The 21,480-nt window shown below is 41.7% G+C and overlaps 1 protein-coding gene across 1 annotated transcript in view; it reads right to left on the bottom strand.

Moving 5' to 3' along the window:
- The window catches only part of ANO6 (anoctamin 6), a 125,063-nt gene that overhangs the window by 35,505 nt on the left and 68,078 nt on the right, over window positions 1–21,480 (bottom strand). The window contains exons 2-3 of the mRNA XM_074167612.1: window positions 13,507–13,583; window positions 3,392–3,520 (exon numbers count right to left, since the gene is read on the bottom strand). Coding sequence (XP_074023713.1) covers window positions 3,392–3,520; window positions 13,507–13,583 — 206 coding nt within the window. The remainder of the gene's footprint in view (window positions 1–3,391; window positions 3,521–13,506; window positions 13,584–21,480) is intronic.

Consider the following 21,480-nt stretch of genomic DNA (forward strand, 5'->3'; position numbering starts at 1 on the left):
GGTTTGAATTGAGTTGCATATACGAACCTTATCTGCTAACTTTTGAATCTGTGAATTATGTTAGAAACTTCCATGAGCATGTTATTTCAGAAGTTTGGCTTTGCCTCCTTTAAACAGATTTCAGAAACACATGAAAAGGAGGGAAGCACAGCACCACTGTGCATCTCCAAGTGCTTCAGAATCCCATCTTTTTATTCCTTCTATCCAAATCACTTCCATGTTTTTAGTTACTTCCTTCTCTTCTCTTGAGATGTTTTCCCAAGAATGCTGCTAATTAATACACTCATGCAATTCTCTTGAAAAAGGACAGAAAGCCACTCAAATCAAATGTAATGATGGTCCCAGGACCCCACTCCTCTCTTGCTGGAGGAGAATAGATGGATCTGTGCCCTGTTTCTCTGAATCCAGTAAATTGGCTACCTAGGTTGAGGTCTGTTTTTCAGATCCCTCCAACCTCAGTGAGGTGAGGATTTCACCCTAGGAGAACAGATTTCACTGGATCTGCTATTCTTTAATAACCTGGATTTCCAAATTCTGTGAACAATAAACGTCTGGATAATAGCTCTATAAAACTGTCAAGAGAGTCAAAGAAAGAGTAGCATGAGCAAGGAACCTATTCAGGCTTAAAGCACCTTGAATTACACAAGATGCTGCTTATAAAATTTGGCATTTTCAGGTAATCATTGATCAGAGACAGACAGACAGAATGCAGTATTTAAAGCTGACAGTTAATGGCAATACTCCTCATCTTGATATCTTGTATATCATCACAAGTGTAGAAGTCTTTTGCCACAGAAAAAAACCAATAAGCAAATAAAAACCAGTATCAGTGAAGACAAGCTATCAACTAGGTTTTATGCCAGTACTGATGAAACCTGTATCTTGGGCAGCAGCACCCCCCCACCATCCTGGGAACTGTGGTAGGCCAAAATGTTAATTCTCTCCCTGGCATTCCAAGGATGCAAAACTGTACCATAAATGTCATCTTCCTTTCCCTCTCAGACATAAAATATATGTGTTTTGTTTCTTCTTTTTGGATGTTCTATTCACTTTTTTTTTTGTTTTGTTACTTAGTTTCTCTTCTTTCACTCCCAGTATGAGTGTCAGGTAGGCCCCAAGGCAGCGTCCTGCATCCCTCTTGGGAAGAGGTACAGGAAGAGAAACGTTATCAGTGCTGCCAATGCCTGTGCAGCATTTGCTTAGGGAACGAAGACTGGCAGCACATGCAGCTTCCTCCACTTGCGTAGCAAGTGATCTCAAGTGAAACGAAGAACCTCTCTGTCTTTGAGATGACTAAAGTATTTGTGTGCTCGGAGCTGACCTGCATCTACCCCATCCTAAAAAGTTAGAAAGCTTACATCTATTCATATTTTAAAAGTCTGTCCCTGCAAAAACAGATAAAGGGAATGCATTTCTAAGCTGATGACACCTGGATGCGAGGCATTAGAGAGAGGGAGCTAGCTCTTCTGAGTTGTCTCACAGAGTTTGGTTATGACCAAGTGACTCATTTCAGCTTATGTGACAGACTCATTGAACAAAGCCCTCTCCTCACTCCCTCTTCTCCTCCCTCCACCTTACAGTATCCTCTGGCACTTTACCTGAGGTGTAACGTTTCATGGTCAGCTTTGGATTTTTTCATTTGTTCCCCAGCTCACTGTCATCACACTTGTATCCTTTGTTCTTGTCCTTGGAAGTCCTCTGTAACTGCCAGTTCTTCATCCTTGTCTCTGCCTATGTTTTCTATTGCCCTTTCAGCACCATATGTGTTCCCAGTACCAAAATTCTTGCCCACGGCTTCCACAGTACCCCTACGGCTTCAGATTCTCCCTGTCCATGGAAATCATGGCTCTGAAAACTGCTACCACTGCTGCTTTCAGCTTCCTTCTGACACATCCATGTCACCCCAATCATATGTCTCAATCTCCTGCCCATACTTCTGCCAGCCACACAGCTGGTCTTGTTCAGCTTGGTGTCCACCAAGACCATGAGGGCCTCTTCCACAGAGCTGCTTCCCAGCCACTCAGTCTTCACCTTATCTGATCATTAGTCTGATATACTCTTTTTCTCACATTTGTTGCGTGTACATAGACTGCTTCCTCTTCCTCAGCACACCACAGACTCAGTGTGGCTGGAGGTCTTTGTAGGACTGAGACCTTTGAAACTAAACTTTTTTTTTTACAAGCACCTTGCGCATTACCCACAATTTCCTGGTCTAATTATTCATAGCTTCATTCTGGCTAATGTCCTAACATTAATGCTGCACTAAAAATACTAATCCATTGCTCACACTTAATTTCCATCACAGTTTGGAAAAGACACTCATTATATTTTTAAGTACATTTGGGCAATGGCCAGATATTACAAACATAAATGTGAAATGTTAATTGATAAAAACAATTGTTTCCAAAGGGGCAGCTTTTTGTTTCTAATTACCTCTTTCAATTAATTTTTATTGCTGATCCTGTGATGATGTGTAATGCAACATCCACCCACTGCAGGACTCCCTCAAACCCTACTAACGACATTCCTTATGGTTGCTCCATTAATGCCAATGACAACACTGTGTAATGAATATCAACCAGCTTAGCTACAGGCCTTTTTACTCCTACTCTTCTCTTTCTTAACTGCAAATCATTATTTGTATATGTGCTGCTTTCAGTGATATCTTTGTCCTTGCCTGGCTCTACCAGAGGCTGCTGCTGGAACATGGAGAGTTGCTAACTCAGAGAAGGAAGTGGGTGGGTGGGAGAGCACAGATGCCAAGGGGACTACAGTCCCGTGGATGGATATTTCTCAGGCAGTTCACAATTAAAATAGCTCAGTGGCATGGCTGAGCTTGTTTTTGTGGCCCTGAGTGCCATAATGAATATAGTCCACTGACAGACCTACTAAAATAATTTAAAAATAATAGCTAAAACCAATATATGATTGTCATAGTCGCTAAGGAGCATCAAGCAGTCACTGGCTTGAGTCAGAAATTTTTTGCAAGATCCTAGGGAGGGCCAAGCTGCTGGACTGTCAAGGGAAGGAGCAGTACAGGGAGAAATTGCCCTTGTCTCAAAATCTTGCGGTCTAATTCTAACTGTGCACTTGATACCAGATTTTTCTGCTCACATCTCCTGAAGGGTTCCCTCCCAGGAGGATGCTCCGAGGTCACCTAGCACACACTGACAGACACAATGTGCAGTGCTCTGCCCATTTACACAGCAGCCTACTGGCTTGAGCTCACCCCCGTTCCCTGCTCCGTTTGATGGGCTTCAATCTCCCAGATCCCAAAAGTGCTCCAAGGACAAGGCAATGCAATTGCCATTCTGGGTGAGGGCACTGTCCTTCCTGCCCATTGTTCTTAACACTCAACAAGTGATTCAGATTTATAGTGAAAATGACTTACCTTTTGCTTTTTACGGTCACTCCTCTTATGAGTCATTTTTTTGCTTTCATCTTCATACACCAAAACAAAGTCAATTCTTCGCTGCCCATCGTTGAAGAACAAGGAGTCAGGCTTATCATCAAAATCAGCCTGGAAGGCAAGTAGGATAGGTTAATATGAAGAACTTTACTTGTTGGTTCCTTACTTGGTTCCTGTTGCACAGTATTTCAGTGAACAGAGAAATACTGTGTTAGGCTCATATAACACAAAGACCAAAGTGACAACAAAAGTAGCACGGGGTAGAATGGAGGAAAAAAAACATGTTTAGGAGGCCTCTGCATAACATGAGAACAGCAGAACTTTGACCTAACTTTGCTCTTTCAAAATAGCATATTAGCTTTTGGCAATGGGAGGAGTACTGGGGTTCAGCATCATTCCTGAATAATGCATCCGTCAAGTAATTTGCACGCCATCATGTATACAATGTTAGATAGTCTGTCTACAAGATATGTTTTTGCCTGATGGGAGTCTCAGAATTAGGGTACTCCCGTCTGTCCCCTTACCTGCCAGACGTTTAAGCCTCTCTGCAATTTAAAAAAAAACCCAAACCAAAAAGCCCAGTAGTTTCATGCACCCTAATACCCAAACCACCATTGCCCAGAGAACAAAGAACATGACCAGGCTGCAGATGAATTCTCAAAATGGACACATTCTATGAGGATATATTTCTTTTTTATTCACAACATCTCAGCAAGAAAAAACATTGTTGTATGCCACATATCCATCATGTTATAATATATGTCAAAATCAAAAGGATTAATATATCCATAAGCCATTATCTACCCCCCAGAGGACAGTAAAATAGATTGTCATATCGTCTAATAACTTCTTAATCTGTTATTTCATGTGTGAAACAATATAGACACACTGATGACAGGGGAACCTGAATCCTTGAGTAATGATTTTGTAGTTCTTTAGAGAACTCTGAGGGTACCATCACATGTAACAACCCCTCCTTTCAGGTAATATATAGCTATAATGTTATCAGAATCGCCATGTAATGAGCACCAAACCCTTGGGTAATTGGCCAGATCCATCCATGGTGTTAATGATGGCAGTGCCACTGAAGTTGATAGATATCAAATGTCCACAATGGATCTCAGCATTGCATTTGAGATGGTAAAATCCCCAAAGCTGGCAAGACTCCCATGCAGATGAGCCTTGGCTTCCAGATGGCTGGGCATGCAGGGTGGCCCAGGGCAGGATCAAGCCAGGCAAAATGACCCAGAATAATCTCTCAAACATGTCGTGCCTTTGAGGACACAGAAAAGATTCGCAGATGTCCCATCCCTGAAATTTCCTTGTCAGTGCAGACCAAACTTCATGAGGGATGGCAGGTCCAGTTTTGGGACCTCTGGGATGTCTGGTCCATAGAAAGGCACATGGAAAAGTGGTTATGGGGTCAGAGACCCCTTAAGTGCAAACTGAAATGGTGTTTCTTCCACTGTGATAAAACTGAGAAGAATGCCAGTCTTCAGTCAGGGGCACCCCAGTTCCAGGGAGCATAAGGTGTTTTAGGAACCACATTTGTCAGTGTTTCCAAAACAAAATTTCCCAGGAGTTTTATTCTAAACCTCTCCCTGTAGACTATTTTGTTACTGTTTATTGTCTGAGTCAAAACAGTCGACCAAGATGTGTCTCCCCATAATTATGACAAAATTTCCATATTTTAAGTAAACTCAGGGGAGTTTAAGCTCACTACTTTTTTTATGTTGTATGTGCAAAGGCCAGGATCTGCTGCAAAGAGGCCCTGTTCGCTTAGTTTTCTTTGAATCCCACCTGTGCCTAGAGATTTGTGACAAACCTGACAGCAAGCAGCTGCTGACACACATATATGCGTGCATATATATGTATATACTGACATATGGCCTATATACACATATATTCTATGTTAGTTTCACAACCTGGCCTAGGATTAAGAAACTACCTAGGCAGTCACTAAATCAACATACAACAGCACACTGTGAATAAAGTTTAGGAAAAAAAAAATGCTTTAAACTTTCGGATGGCATCACCAGACCACAGTGACACTGAGTATCTCTATCACCCAAAGCATAAAAGTTTCTAAATTCCTGAGAGCTCGATGTGGCACAAGCCCATCAAGCAATCAGGCTTGACCCCAACAAGTTTTCCTGCTGCTGAGGACTAGCCCTGAGTGTAAAATGCAGCCCTGCTGCCACCATTTCCAGTCTCATTTAAAACATAATCATGATGATTTCATGTTGACCAGGCTCCCATCGGGAGGAAAGCATCAACAACAACAGCTGGCAGCCCCTGTTGGGAGCCAACAGCAGAGAGGACGTGGGGAGGTGGTGGTGGCCAGGCAAAGAGTCCAGCCCCATGGCCACCGCTCTCCCCCAGGACCTCTGCAGGCTCCGGCCAGGGCTAAAATTGCTCCGTATTGCAACACTGGAAACACGGAGCCCAAACCTTGTGATAATGAATCAGGAGGGGAAGTGCCACTGCATAAACCAGAAGGTTTTTTTTAATTGGGCTTCTTTGTTTTTTGAATCCTCCAAACAGCTTTATAATAACTTCTGTTTAAAGAGACAGAGTTTAGTTGTGAAATTCAAGCACTTGAAAGCAGAAAAATAAGAGTAGCTTTGAGTTTTTTTCACTATAGCTTTTAGCATTTTCCTATATGACCTATCTACAGGAGAGAAAAGAAAGAAATGGCAGAGAGCAAACATCAGATCAAGTTTTGATCTAACAAGTTTTGATCATAATTTTTGATTACATAACCACCATTTAAATAATTTTCCTTTAAATGTAGTCTCCTTTAAGCTTATAAAAATAGTATGTAATTTAGCAATGACTGGCTTAACTGGATTGTCAATAACCAGATGCAAAGACTGCCTGTTAATCAGTATTCTGACTCATGAATTTACATACATGATTTCATACACATGAGAATGTGCATGTTACCATATGCATACACCTTTATATATATAAATCTAAAAATCAAACTATGCATATATATAATGGAATATAGCTGAAAGATTAATCAATACTAGACTGCATGAATCCAGATACACAGAAGTTCATACTAATGCAGCTAACTTTTAAAATGTAATCTCTATTGCTTTTAATCACAAGGGCATTGTTCAACTGACTTATCCATAGTCACTTTATATATCAATAAAATAATAAAGAATTGACTCATAAGCCTCAATACTTAAGAGATCAAGGTAAGACCCACACAAATAAATTATAATGTAACATTAAGTGTTGCTCAATTAAAAGTGTGAAGTAGAATGCAAATGGGAATGTAATAGTTAAAGTTCTGACAGCCACATTAACTGAGATGTGTTGTGTATCTTGTAATCCCTACTGGATTGTCTGTAATGAAAAATCATATATTATTCAACAGAATTACCAGGGGAAAAACAAGACTGGAAACCAAAAAAGATGTGCTGTACTCTGAAGTTAATAATTCCTTTGAGACAATGTTTGTTTTAAAAAAAATATTCTTTGACAGTATTTCAAATGTTATTATGATACAAATGCACACAAGTCTGTGTGTGTAGACACATAAGTTAAGGGGGCTGAAATTCCAATACATAATTTTTCTTAAGTATCGGTAGCAAATGATAACCCAAAATAATGAACAGGCCCACTGATACTTCTTTGTTTTGGAAGAAACAAACACAGGGTCTATTTACTGCACTTTCTAATTTTCTTAGCCTCAGCATAATCACATTTTAAGTACTGACGGAGGCAATCAGTTGTGCACTCTAATGTTATAATAACACCCTAGTGGACAGCAGGTTAATATTGATTAACACCATTAATAAATTAAAAAAAAAATACATTTAAGTGTAAAATAGTAATTATATTGAGCACATACCCTGCAGCGCTTCTGAACCCTCCAAGTGCTGTACAACCAACTGCTTGCCTACCACCGAGAGACAGGAAACTATTAGCTGCTTTATTAACAAAAGGAATCCGAAGGAGGGGAGGGCCTGGCAGTGGAGAAAGCTTTTTGGAACACTTAGGTTGCACCCTTGTGGGCTAGCCTGGAGGGAGCATGGCCACGTTCATGTGGGTGTACCTCTGCATTTCAGTTCAGGGCAGGGTCAGATCAGGTGAGCATCGGTGGCTCTTCACTCCAAGGAGTGAGACTGGAGGTAGCCTGCAGTAACAAAAACCCCAGAAGCCACCTGGGGTTCTGCAGCAGCCACCACCTCCTCAGCACCAAATTGTTGTTCTACAGACCCGCTGCTTGGGTCCTCACCACCAGGTGATGAAGGCACAGCTGTTGGGATCCTGCCAGAGCTGGGCTGTGCCGCACTGGTGCAGTCATGCTGAAGGTCCCTGGCCAGTCCTGAGCAGCCTCCCCCCACCTCTTCATCCTCCCCAACTCTGGCCACCCACGGCCACCTCTGCAAAGGAATAAGGAAGGACCTTCCTGTGTTCTTTGTTAATCCAGCACAAGCAGTCTTCGGTAAACAGCATCTGCTCTCCCAGACTGTGGAACAGAGTGGCACTTGGAGAAGGGACAAGTGGGACACGAAGACAAGTTTCCCCTCCATGCAGGACTGTAAAGGCTGAGGTAACTGGTTTGGCTTCAAGTGGCCACATCATGGAACCGACCCTCAGCCCCTTGACTCAGAGCTGCTTCTCAGGAAGGAGACTACCCTGTGCTTCCCAGGTATAACCAGGCTTGCTGGTATCTAAGGGGAGTTGCTGTGTCTAACTCTTGAGACCGTTCCTGTAGCCATGGCTACATGTGATGCCTGCAGCAGAAGATGAAAGGAGACCACGCTAGTGGGAAGCTCCCTTCAGCAACAGCGATGCTCCGTGCCAGGGCAGAAAAACTGGTGGCATGACAAAGAAACCCATCTTCACTTTCCTAGGCTTCTCTGGGCATGACATCGTTAAACATACAGCAGGGATAACGATGGGAAGGGCAGCACAGAGACAAGCATGAAGAAAAATATGTGCACAGGAATTGCAGTTATTTATTGTTTACTACACCTTGAACAAGCACAGTATTGTAAGCTGTATTTTTTTAAAATAACAAGAGATTCTGCAGGAATGACTTATCTAACTGGAAGGATAAAAGAAGTGCTTTATTTTGTTCACATGAGCCTTTGGTGTGACTGTCAATAGCACCAAATGTAATCATTACTGGAGGGATAAACTACTTGTCTGTGACCTCACATAATTTTCAGATAGGCTTCAAAACAGGTTCCTGCAGCGTGCCAGGGAATAAATCAGTCCTGGGAAACAAGAGAGCAGAGCAGAGCCTGTGTAACATCGCCTCTGCTGACAGGCACCTGCAAAAAAATCCTTGGCTGGAGCACGGTGACAGTCTTGCAGGGGACCCGCAGGTTACACTTCAGTTGTGGGTTTTACGTAGGTGAAAATTTCCGAGTCCCTGTTTAGGAGCACAGTTATTTCTCACTACAGGCCTCAGGAAACTTCAAACCAAGTAAATAAAAGGGAAACAAATTATATTACCAGGATATAATGAAACATGATTATTTGTGAAGTGTTTTGAAGTCATCTGGAGAAAATGTTACAGAAATATAAAGCTCTTCTTACTAACGCAGCTAGATAACAAGATCTTTTACTACTTTATGTTCTAAGTGATCAATAGAGACAACTTTCTGACATTAAGACCAAAATAAGCATTTACTTCTGGAAGATATAAAAAATATATATAATATATAAGATACTTCAGGAAGATATAAGTGTATTTGCATACCATTCCTAACATTGGACAGACATCCTAATTCTGTCTCTGTATGGCCATAAAACTGTTGTGCCTTTAACATTTTTCCTTGTGACTCATATTTGCTAATAACAACAGAGAACTGTTTCAGTTCTGTTTTTAGTAACAATGAGATTATTAGCAAGCACTTAACCGGAAGATGTTGGTTTTTTTTTTTCTTTCATTTCCTCAACATGCAAAGAAATTTTTGATAGATAACAAACTGAAATAAACTGAGACTAAAGACACACGGAGTAGAAAAATGTGGGGCGTCATTACAGTCATACGTTTCTGTCAGGAGAAAGCAGTTGGTAACCGGCCAGGCATCGGGATGCCTCGTCCCCTGAGCTAAGTTTGGACCAGACACCCACTTGACTTCCTGCCTCAGCGTCACGTCGCTGCCGGCTGCAGAAGGAATTCCAGTCACTCCCCATTAGAGAGAGACCGCGTGTCCCTACTTTTAAAGAAAGGTGAAGGCAGTACTCTGCTGAAAACCTGCTTTTTGGTGCCTCCCATCTTTTTCTGGGTGCGGGAGCTCGGAAATTCACTCTTTTAGACTTCCCTGAAGCCTTCTCGCTGCAGAAATTGTATTTGAGGAGCAGCATAATAGACAATTTGAAGAAGTTATCCCCTCCTCTGCAGATGTTGACTCTCAAAATAAATCTTACTGTTACATTCCAATTCAAACTATCTACCTATAAAGCAGGTAAGACTGCAAAATAAACATCCAAGAGCTGGAAAATCCTTGAATTAAGGCTGCCTATGCAGTTTTGTCTGCCTTGTAAGCATTGTTTATGATATGTTACTTAATTGCACAATCCCATGCCATACTCCTGCCCTCCTTGTAGTAGTTAAGGAATACTCCTTCTTATCTTCTTTATTCAATGTCTATTTTTTTTTGTTGTTACACCTCATCTGAAGAGCCTGAACACCTAAAAATGGGGATTTCCATCGCACTATGCCTATGGTACTCTCCTCATAGAATCTCAATATTTTACAAATGTTGAGAAATTTAATTTCACAAGATTCCCCATGAGAAAAAGTAACAGTATAGCCCTCATTTTGACGGTGACAACATAAGGCATCCATTTGGGGTAATGGTTTTAAATTGGAAGAGGGGAGATTTAGATTAGATACCAGAAAGAAATTCTTTACTGTGAGGGTGGTGAGGCACTGGAACAGGTTGCCCAGGGAAGCTGTGGATGCCCCATCCCTGGAAGTGTTTAAGGCCAGGCTGGATGGGGCTTTGAGCAACCTGCTCTAGTGGAGGTGTCCCTGTCCATGGCAGGGGGGTTGGAACTCGATGATCTTTAAGGTCCCTTCCAACTCTAACCATTCTATGATTCTATGATTCTATGATCCAGAGATCAATGCCAAAACCTGTTGACTGTCTCCTAAATTTAGAGCTCTAGCTTGAGATACCAGGACAGTGACATCTTTCCACAGAGCTCAGCAATTCTCCCCCTTCCAAGAGCAATAGACTCACTTTCAGGTCTGTATGTGACTATTTTGAACAAATGCAAACAGGATCACAGATGTTCCCCTTTCACACTCAGGAAATGAACCAAAGCTGGATGTGACTTTGCAAGTCTTGCTCAGAAACTCTATAGCAGAAGCAGGGATAAAATCTAATTATCTAGAACTGTATTCAGTTTCCCTACTCATAAGAACCTTTCATTTTTTCCCTGCAATTTCCTGCCACATTTACACCTTGCTGAAGTACTACAAACAACATCCTCATAGAATATGGGCTTTTTGGAGATTAATGTCCCACTTGTGTGCTGAATGAGACAGGGATCTTGTGGCAAACTTAGTATATGATCCTCTAATTAGAGACAGCACCAGAAGAACAGGACCATTTCTATTAGCCAATAACTTACTCAATTTTGGCTACTCCAGGACAACTTGCAAAATCAAATAAAATTTCCAGAATGCTTCCAGCTGCAAAGCATGGTCTAAGTTTAGACAACAAGTGCAGTACTTCCCTCTAGTCAATCGTTTAAGGTTAGGCTTCCTATTCACCTTCCATTTCTAGCTACAATTAGCACTCATCCATTTCACAGACAGGCTCACTAGAACTCAATTTTATCTTTCTGGCCCCTCCAACCCACTGAAACTGCCCAGTGGCCAACAAGGAGGACCTGACATGGAAGGAGCAGTGCAGAAAAGATGCTGCTAAAACTGAGCAGAAATTACAACTGCTGGTAAACATGAGTAACCAAAAATAAAAATTGATTTTGACAGTTGATTTTCAGTAGAAATAAAAATAAATTCTACCAAGACTGCTCGGAAGAGACTGTTCTAACCACAAGGTATATGGCATTCCAACTGTTTTGGTGCTATTGCACTTCATATAAATACATTAAAAAATTTTTCATTGAACCACAAGGAGGGTCTAAGAAGGATTTTTATAACATCCTAGTCAGGGCACTCAGCTGGCAAATGGCAGCTCTTGGTTCCACCTCATGTTCTAAAAAATGCTTAAACATTTTTCCTGAGACCAAATCAGCTTGAAACCAAGAACACCCTGCTGCAAAATGATGGGGCAGGGGCAGGGGAGGTGAGGGTATCCAGCTTCCAGAAGGAAACTCATTTCCTGGTACTTTGAGTATTTGTTTCCTACAGCAGAAGCAGGAATAACCTCCCCTGACCCATACCTATGACAAGTACTCAGCCAGCAAAGCTGCTAGACCAGCTCCCCAAGGCTATGGTGCACCTTGGTGCAATGAAGAGTGAATCCTTTCCTTCATTTACGCTGCTTTTGAAATACTCTACTACTATAGCAATCCTTTGCCTCTATCTTTTATGATTCTGTTTCCCATTTCAGTTTGATATGAATCAAAATAGCTGTCAGTTTGGTGGTCAAGCTGAAGAATAAATTATCTAAACAGTTCCAGTCATAATATCTACATATAAGACCGGGCAGGCTTAATTCACTCTCCTGAATTTGAATGCTTGATTTGCATCTTTTAACTTTTTAGCTCATTTTAAATTGTATTGTATGTTCTCCTAGTTATATAAAGAAAACAATGTATTTCCTTATGTACAGAGAAATCAGCAGGACCTGAACCTCCGCAGTCGTAACACAGACCTCCTCTGTGCAAGCTAAAGGGGTAACCGGTAGCAGAGGGAGCAGGCTGTTATTCCTGGAGTAATATCTAGAAAATAGCAGTAAAAGAAATGCAGAGGCAGGTTCTGTTACGTGTAAATAGCTGATAGTTTAAACGTCTCCTTGGACTGGGCTGACAGGGAACCAACTCCAGCTCTCCTTGGTTGGTAGCACCATTACGGTACTTTCTTGAGCAATTGCTCTATGTGAAAACTATCACAAAGCTCTTTGGTGCTCACAATTAATTGGTCTAATGAGCAATTCTTGACACTGTGGAACCTGTTTCTTCATGCCTTGTTCTTCTGTAACACTGATCCACTTGTGGAGGTAGCTTGAGTAGAAAAGACAACCAAAACACACCCAAAGCCAGTGACACTAACCTCTATCATTAGAACAAGGAAACACAGGACAGGCTTTTATGAGTTGCCCTATTAGCTTTAGGATAAGTATATGATTTTACACCTTTTTAAGTCCAGGCTTAGAGCTATCTCTTTGTGCAACTGCAGACCACACTTGTACCATTCTAGGGGAAAAAGTAAAATTGGACTTATCAGCATGCCAGTTGGGCTTCAGGTTGGCAAAGCCTGTGCCACGGCAGGGCTTGTTGGGGTCAACTGGCCAGCCCTTAGAGAGAAAAAAGATCTGAGGCAGGGGATCTTCAGCTACAGCCAGAAACCTATTAGCTGCAGAAAACATTAGGCGAGCTGGGGAACCTGAACTTTGGATAAAGGGAATGGACACCTCCAGGTCTTTTTTATTCTTGCCACTTCAGTCTCTGATGGGAGTAAGGAATTTCTTGGTGTCTCCAAGCTTTCTGTAAAAATCCTGAACCCATATGCCAGCCAACTAATACCTGAGTGTGTATGAATCTATAGGATATGTGTGTTTATATGTAGGGTGTGTTCATAACTATTTATTCTTGCATATACACAGGGAAATCCTATGCATTACATATAAAATCATTAATAGAGAGGAGTGTGTATAGAGTGTGTATCAATATATAGTGAATATATATTCGTCACTTTTAATTGAGTCCACTGCCTTTGTCAACCTGCACATTCATATCTGAGTCAATGACTTCAGGTACCTTTAGGGAAACAGAGATACAGCAGCTCAGATTCAGTCACACTGATGAGCTGCATGTGCTGCAAATGCAAAGGAACGCCAGTTTTCTGGAACAGCTACTGACTGTTGGATATCTATACAAGAAATAATTACAGCTAATCATAGTTAAAGTAAAGAAGTACCTACCCATTCAGGAGTATGAAGGTTTTGCTGATCCGGCACAGTTCCATAAGTGGGAATAATCACCTGGTTCAGTTCCAAGACTAAAAATAAACATAAAAAAATTAAAACATTTTAGCATTTTGTGTGGTAGGTGTTTTTTTTTTTTAATTTTATTAATGGTTTGTGGAGAAGATACACTTCTCCACAAATTGCACTTATTTAGCATTTCAGAAACAGAATGTTTGTGTCTCACACTTCAGTTATAATCAGCAGGTGGCAAGAGAGCAAAACAAATTTTGCCAGGATGACAAGCTAATGCTAGGAGAGCATCCTGACCAAGCTACAGTGATGCAAAGCACCCCTTTACTAGTATATGTTATTCAATGTTTCAGAAACTCTAACCACACTCTAGCAGTAGTTACGCTTATCTTTTGATTAATTAGGGTACCAGAACTGTCTCCATCTGCACAAATAACCCTAGCTCACGCTGACTGTACTTGTCAGGCAATAACGGTACCAGGGAATTCTTCAGAAATCCTGGAAGGGGTGTGATACAGGCAGTGATGCTGCAGCATTCATTCTATAACAGGAATGATTTTCACATAACCTAATAACATGCCTCGAAGTTCAATGTGTATTGATGTTCCAGTGATTCCTCACCCATTTCACCAATCTCTTAAAAACCAACAACCTGCAAACTGAATTGCTTTCCTGAAAATACAGTATAAAATAAAAATGATCTTGTGAAGTATGCTACTCCATGATACCATTATCAAGCTCACTGGGAAAACTGACCACCAGGTCAAGCAATAACACACAAGTAATTGGATAACACGCAAATCCATCCTAATAAAGCTGCTGGAAAGAACTGACAGAAACTCTACAATTGCTGCAAGGTTTAGTTTCTTAACAAATATTTTTGAGTCTTAAGAAGAAGTCAGATAACATCCTGAGGCTGAAGAAAACATCAAGTGGCTGAAAGGAGAAGGCTGCTTTCTGCCTATGCATGGCAGACAGATGGAACCCATGTGTTATTTTTAGATCCTTAAAACAGTGAGGTGTCTTAGCCAAGTCTGTCCTGCACTGCAGAAAGGGTCATGGATAAATGCCAGTGCTGTCTAGAGAGGATAGCCTCAACTTATCAAAAAATGCTATAATACTAAAAGAAAATCCCCAGACTCTAAAAGAAAATTCCCAAACTCTAAAACAATCTGTTCTACAGTATTCTTAGAAGGAAAGCAAACCGCCTACTAGATACAATGCCAGGACAAACATAACTGATACGCATGTTTGTTTTTGTTTTTGTTTTTGTTTTTGTTTTTGTTTTTGTTTTTGTTTTTGTTTTGTTTTTTGGCTTAAAAGCTTCATCGATATGTGGACAAATTCTCAAGAATTTTTAAGAAGCTTTTTTTTTCACTGCTGATGCTCATTTATACCAGCTGAAAATATGTCAAAACACTTAGAAATGGAGCACAACAAGACTGCTCCTTACAAACCAGCAGAATTCTCTCATGGCCTCTAAGCAAATGAAGTCTCTGGTTTAAATGCTCTTTCATAGAGTTTGGTAGGGGCTTTCTTCCAGATGTTGAGCTGTCAGTTTCCAGATCTCTACTGTGGTGATAGTGTATACTCTAGGGAGGAGACAAAAGCAAGTCCATGAATTTTTCCATCAACATCACTTCAGAAACACTTGAGTCATAACCCATTGTTGGCCCAGTTGAATAATCAAAATCCGTGAGGTCTCAAAAACATTAAAGTCTTTAGAATTGTTTGCCAGCAGTTAAAGAGAGCAAAGGAAAATAGTGTAGCACACAAACATCACATGTTGAAACCATAATATGAGGACTCAGAAAACATGAGCATATCACAGAATCACAGAATTGTTGGAGTTGGAAGGGACCTCTAGAGATCATCTAGTCCAACTCCCCTGCCAAAGCAGGATTGCCTAGAGCACATTACTCAGGACTGCATCCAGGCGGGTCTTGAAAATCTCCAGAGAAGGGGACTCCACGACCTCTCTGGGCAGCCTGTTCCAGGGCTCTGGCACCCTCACCGTAAAGAAGTTCTTCCTCATATTTGAGTGGAACTTCCTATGTTCCAGCTTGTGCCCGTTGCCCCTCGTCCTGTCACTGGGAACCACTGAAAAGAGTCCAGCTCCATCCTCCCTCAAACCGTCCCTTTAGATACTTATAAGCATTAATAAGGTCTCCCCTCAGCCTTCTCTTCTCCAGGCTAAAGAGTCCCAGCTCTTTGAGCCTTTCCTCATAAGGGAGATGCTCTAATTCCTTAATCATCTTTGTTGCCCTACGCTGGACTCTTTCTAGTAGTCCCCTGCCTCTCTTGAACTGGGGAGCCCAGAGCTGGACACAGTATTCCAGTTGTGGTCTCACCAGTGCAGAGTAGAGGGGAAGAATGACCTCCCTCGACCTACTGGTCACATTCTTCCCTATGCAGCCCAGGATCCCATTGGCCCTCTTGGCTACAAGGGCACATTGTGGCCTCATGGATAGTTTACTATCCACCAGGACCCCCAGATCCTTTTCCTCAGAAGTGCTTTCCAGCAGGTCCATCCCTAACCTATATTGATATCTGGCATTCTTCCTCCCCAGGTGCAGGACCCTACACTTGCCTTTGTTGAACCTCATTAGGTTCTTCTCTGCCCAGCTCTCCAGCCTGTCGAGGTCATGCTGGATGGCAGCACAGCCCTCTGGAGTGTCAGCCAGTCCTCCCAGTTTGGTATCATAAGCGAACTCGCTGAGGATATATCCCAGAAGCTGCTGCAAGATTGCTGTTTATGCACATCATTATATTTTAATGGGTGTTCAGCTCAGACTAGTGTGAGAAGGGCAAATACATATCCTTGATGTCAGTGTAATGGGCATCACCCTACATTCCTTGGGGCATTCTTTATTCTCTATCTGGACACAAAGATATCCAGATACAAAGTACTTCTGAAAACCCACAGAAGAGGGAATGTTTCTGTCCATGTATAATGGGGAGGGTGAAGGAGAAATATAAGCAGCTTGCTTTGAAATATAAACATCTGCTCTGAAACTTGGTGTGCCATTACACGAAACAAGCAGATGTGGACACAGACATGAAGACTTCTGCCAGCCACTGAACTGCAGTAACGAGAATCATGAGTTAAAATGGCCTTCTTGCAGAGTCCTCACGACATGTAACTACATCCCCCTCATCAGTGCTGTCTAGAAATCCCTTCAGCCAGAACTGAAGAGAAAGGGGAAACGTGGCATTCACAGCAGGAAGGACAACTCCGGTTCTCACAAATCCTGATGGAGCTGGGGCTGGCCAGGAACACCGTCTGGAGAAATTTATACGTGACTATGACTTGCTTCTTGATGCCTCTGGCCAGCGTATCTTCCCCACTATATGGTGGGTGTCATGCACACTGTATCATTTTATCAATATTTAGCACCTTAACACATTGTTTCTTGAAATACCGCTCAGTTCAGTCCCCGGGCCATCGGTCCAATGAAATGACTCATGCAAAAGGGACCTGCCACTCTCACTTCTTACAGGACATTAGCCCAGAAATTCTCTCAAATTAAATACAGATTAATGTTTGTGTGAAGCCAAATCTACAAAGCTTTGACACTACCTGAATGTGTACTTAAGTAACATTTGTTCTGGCAATGGATTACAGGGACAGCTGTGCCAATTTGTGCAGTTTTTAGCTGGAAGAGAACACTCCAGTCTCTCAGAAATACAAAAATGGTACCTGCAAAAACTCAGGTTTGCCAGAAAAAGCTGCACCTACAGAAAGTGCTTTTTCTACTCCCAAAATCACTTCATTTATTTCTCTCACTTTCCCTCCAGCATTATGGTAAGGTCAGTTTTAAGTATGGAGGACAAGAACAAAAATTGCAGCACAAACGTTTGGGGCTGGACATCAGGAAAAGCTTTCTAACAGTGAGAACAGTAGAAGAGACTACCTGGGAAGGCAGGTGAGGTCATGTGAGGCCTTCAACACCACAGATTCTTCAGTACAGATTAATTAAATATCCTGGAACAATCTAGGCCAAGTTGAATCTGGCATGAACTGGAGGATGTCTTAGATGAGCTTTTGAGGTCCTCTCCCGACCCAGTTTCCTCTGAATGTAAGTCTGGTTATAGTGTTCTCATAGTTATGTCCACTGTGCTGAGATGTTATATTAAAATAATAATTCTGCTTACCTATACCTTCTTCTGAAGCATTATCACTCCTGTTAATGTTTGGGTCAGAACACGTCAAGTGTAGATGCTTATATGCTACCACCCAGCCAAGTAAAGCAAAGAAGGTGTAAGGGAACAAAGAAATCTCCAGGATTTCTGCTAGCATACTCTGATTTTAATTGACTGATACATTAGGTTCTATCTTTAAGCAATCCTGGCAACATATGCTTTTGTCAGAACATTTTATCTAATTTCTTTGAATTGGAATAATAGATTTTGAGTTCCTGCTTAGTGATACCAGTTGGTCTTTAATCTAGTCCTTACAAAAGATGCCGTTGTAAAAATTTTAAGTGCTGAATCTGTGCATACTACTTTACAAGAACTGAGCTGCCAATATATCAGTGGTATATCCAGATGCCTGGAGATTGTTCTGCAATCCAGAACACCGAACTGCACTGTCAACATTTAACACCTTACCTTAAGTGTGCCTATACACAAGTACTAAGAAGTCTATGTTAATCCCATGCTGTCTCTTTATAACATGTGTACATCCCATGCTTTTGTCCAGGCCATAGGAGATGAATCCTGCTGTTTTCTGAAATGAATCCACTGAATTCTATCAGTGATTTGTTTTATGGGCTTTCTCTATGGCTTTGCTTTCTTACAGGTTGGCCAGCATTTCTGACTGTATTGAATAAATTCTTTGAGAGCAAACTTAAAATGTCCAGTCCTTTCATTAGCTAATTGATATTGACACTAAATGGTTTTGCAAATTCAGTGATCTTCCCATTGAATAATTAAATTTTAAAGGCTTTCATGAACACTACTAGTAGCAGTCTCTACCTATTGCTATGGCAGAGGTGAGAGGCTATGGCACACTGATAGGCATGGAAGCTGCTCTTCCTTTGGAATAAATATAAAGAAAAATTAAACCTTTCTTTGGAGTCTGAATTGTGAAATAATAGAAGCTGCCCAAAGTACAGGCAGTAGGGATGAAACAGGTTTTTTGAGACTGTAAATTAAGAGGCTAAAGAATGGAAAAACCCCAGTATCCAGAAGTGAAAAGAAAGATGCTGTCCAAAAAACATTAATGACAAGAAAAACACAAAGATATTGGATAAGCTGATGTTTGAAAAGACCACTTGGCTTGGCTCTATAAGCAAGGACATTGCCAAACATGCCTGAAGTTGCCAAATTTTTTGTGCCAAAGAAATTCTTGGCTGTCATCAATTTCTTCTCTAATGGAAATAATTAAAGGTGAAAAAGGGCAGCAGCTCTCTTTAAGCTTGTAAATCACCTACATAAGCCAAACTAATAGGCACAGAATTATCCTGACAAGTTAAAAAGGTTTTACAACACCAAGCTCATAGTATCCGGTATTTCACTTCCCTCAACAAACCCGTCCGACATTGCAAAGGACAAGATCTCAGCCTTGGCAATGAATATGGTACCTCACGAGCAATCATGAAAACAAAGCCAGAAAGTGATGTCTGGAATCCTCCAGGGTCCCCAGGCCCTTCTGCTTTGCTGCAGATATTGTATCACCTCTCACTTCCCTCGGAGTATTTTGTAAGAGTACTGTCTGTCTGTCATAGAAGTTTTAAAAAGTCTAAGTCCCAAATCCTGTTCTTACAGGGGGAAAAATAAATTAATAGAATATTGTGCTCTCCTAAGTACAAAACTGATGTGCTCAAGAATACCTCTTCAGCCCTTTGGTGGGATTTGCCTGCTGCATAGGGTGCCTCCTCCATAAGCAGGGAAGTTTACAGTATGGTTACAGAAAATGAGTTGTTTCAAAGCTAGACCACAGTGTTGGGGCACATCAACTTATCTGCACCACCAGCTGCAGGCACAATGCCGCCCCAAAGCAGATGCAGGTGGGAAGCATGGGAGGAAAGGGTAGCAGGCTTATACCAAAGGAGAACAATGAATAGACGGTGTGCTTCAGACCCACACCCTTAGCACTGCCCTCGTGTAGCTGTGCCTTCTACAGCAACATTCGCTGCATATCGAAATGTAAAAACATAAATACACAATTAGACACACTCAGGTCTTTCAGGCCTCAAACAGATTGCAAAGAAAATTAATATAATAACAAAATACTTCACTGACTGGAAAATATCAGGAAATATTTGCATGCAATTTTTATCTGAACCGACACATTCCTTGAAATGTTAGTTTGGCAGCGCTGTCACCACATTAGAACAGAAAAAATAGTCATTAGTAAAGTCTATCTGCCCTAATGAAAATCAGATGAGAATATCATATCAGGTTTGCCACCATGAGGCTCAGAGAACTGGATGGAGTCAGATCATTCCCATCTGCTGGGATAAACAAGAAGATCCAAAGACAGTGGGCTTTGCCCAGATACTGTGTCGTGGTTTCAGCCGAGTTTACCAAAACCAGAACGACAGATGGCCCTTGCCCCCCTTTCTCCCCCCACCAAAAAGAGGAGAGAGGAGGAGAAAGAGATAAGGAGATTCAGAAGTTTAGAATGAACTAAACTACTTTAATGAAGAATTAATATTAAAATAAAAATAGAGAAGAGAATAATGAAATAGATACAATATATACAAAACCGTATCAAGCTCCCAGGATGACAGTCACGTCACCGGCAGGCACTGGGGAAGTCCCAGACTGGACTCAGCGACGGATGGGAACTGGATTCCAGTTCTGGAGTCAGGACCACACGGATCGGGATCAAAGGCAGATGAACAGACAGAGTCCTCTCTGGATGTTGGCCATCGCAGGAAGGGGGTTGACCCTTTGATCCCTCAGCTTTTATACTGAGCATGGGGCAGATGGGATGGAATACCCCAGTCGGTCGGGTTTGGGTCACCTGTCCTGTCCACTCCTCCCCACCGATGTGACCCCTCGACGTTTTTCCGTTTCCGACCCTCTAAGGGGGCAAATAACGAAATTGGCTGACCTTGGTTGTTATGGCAGTAAGTATAAGCAAGGGCCTCTCTGCATACCATTCCTTGGCATGGAGCACAAACATTGGTCTTATCATTCTGAGAACGAGCAGTTTTCTCTACAATATGCCGTTAATTTCAGAGAGTTAGAGGAGGCCTAGCTAGGATGTAAAGTTACAGAACAGAAAATTGGTTCGGCTTTACTTCAAACCAGGACATACTGCTTTCTAAGTAGAGCTGATCTGCATCACACACCTCCCCAGAAAACAGACCAACATTGTGGTAGCATCTCCCCATCTTGGCAGGCTGCAGTCATGCTAGCAGAAGATTGGTTTTGTGATACCATCACGCACGGCACCCGGGAGGCAACCAAGCAAAAAGCCCCACCTCACAGGGACTGTCTCAGAAGCCACGAGAAGGCATGAGGTGAAATACCAGATATTTACTGAGTCCTGGGATGAATGAAAACTGATCTGAAGACCATCATCCAATCAAGTCAAATTACTTTCACTTTATTTCCTAAAAAAGAACAAACTACTGCTATCTGGAATAAAACTAAAGTTTCGGAGAGATTAATCTTCTCAAAAAGGATGAGTATTGATACACCTGAGACAGGGTACTGTGTGAAGAAATGGCAATCACTGTGTTGAAACTGAGGAAAGGGCTTTAAACTAGATATGAGGGGGGAAGGGGAGCTAACTGGGCCTGTCAGGATTAAACCCAAGGGAAGCATGCCAGGGCTTGAAGGATGCTGGATTAGTGAGGACTCTTGCTCTGTCATTTCACTTGAGAAAAGGGATAGATGTCTAGAAATTTCTGCTTGCAAACAATGGGAAAACCCTATCCCGAAAAGGGAAAAGGGTACTAGGCCAGGAGTTAACAAAGCTCATGGACAGAGCTTTAAACTAGA

Source organism: Numenius arquata, chromosome 2, assembly GCF_964106895.1.
Source record: "Numenius arquata chromosome 2, bNumArq3.hap1.1, whole genome shotgun sequence".
Lineage (NCBI taxonomy): Eukaryota > Metazoa > Chordata > Aves > Charadriiformes > Scolopacidae > Numenius > Numenius arquata.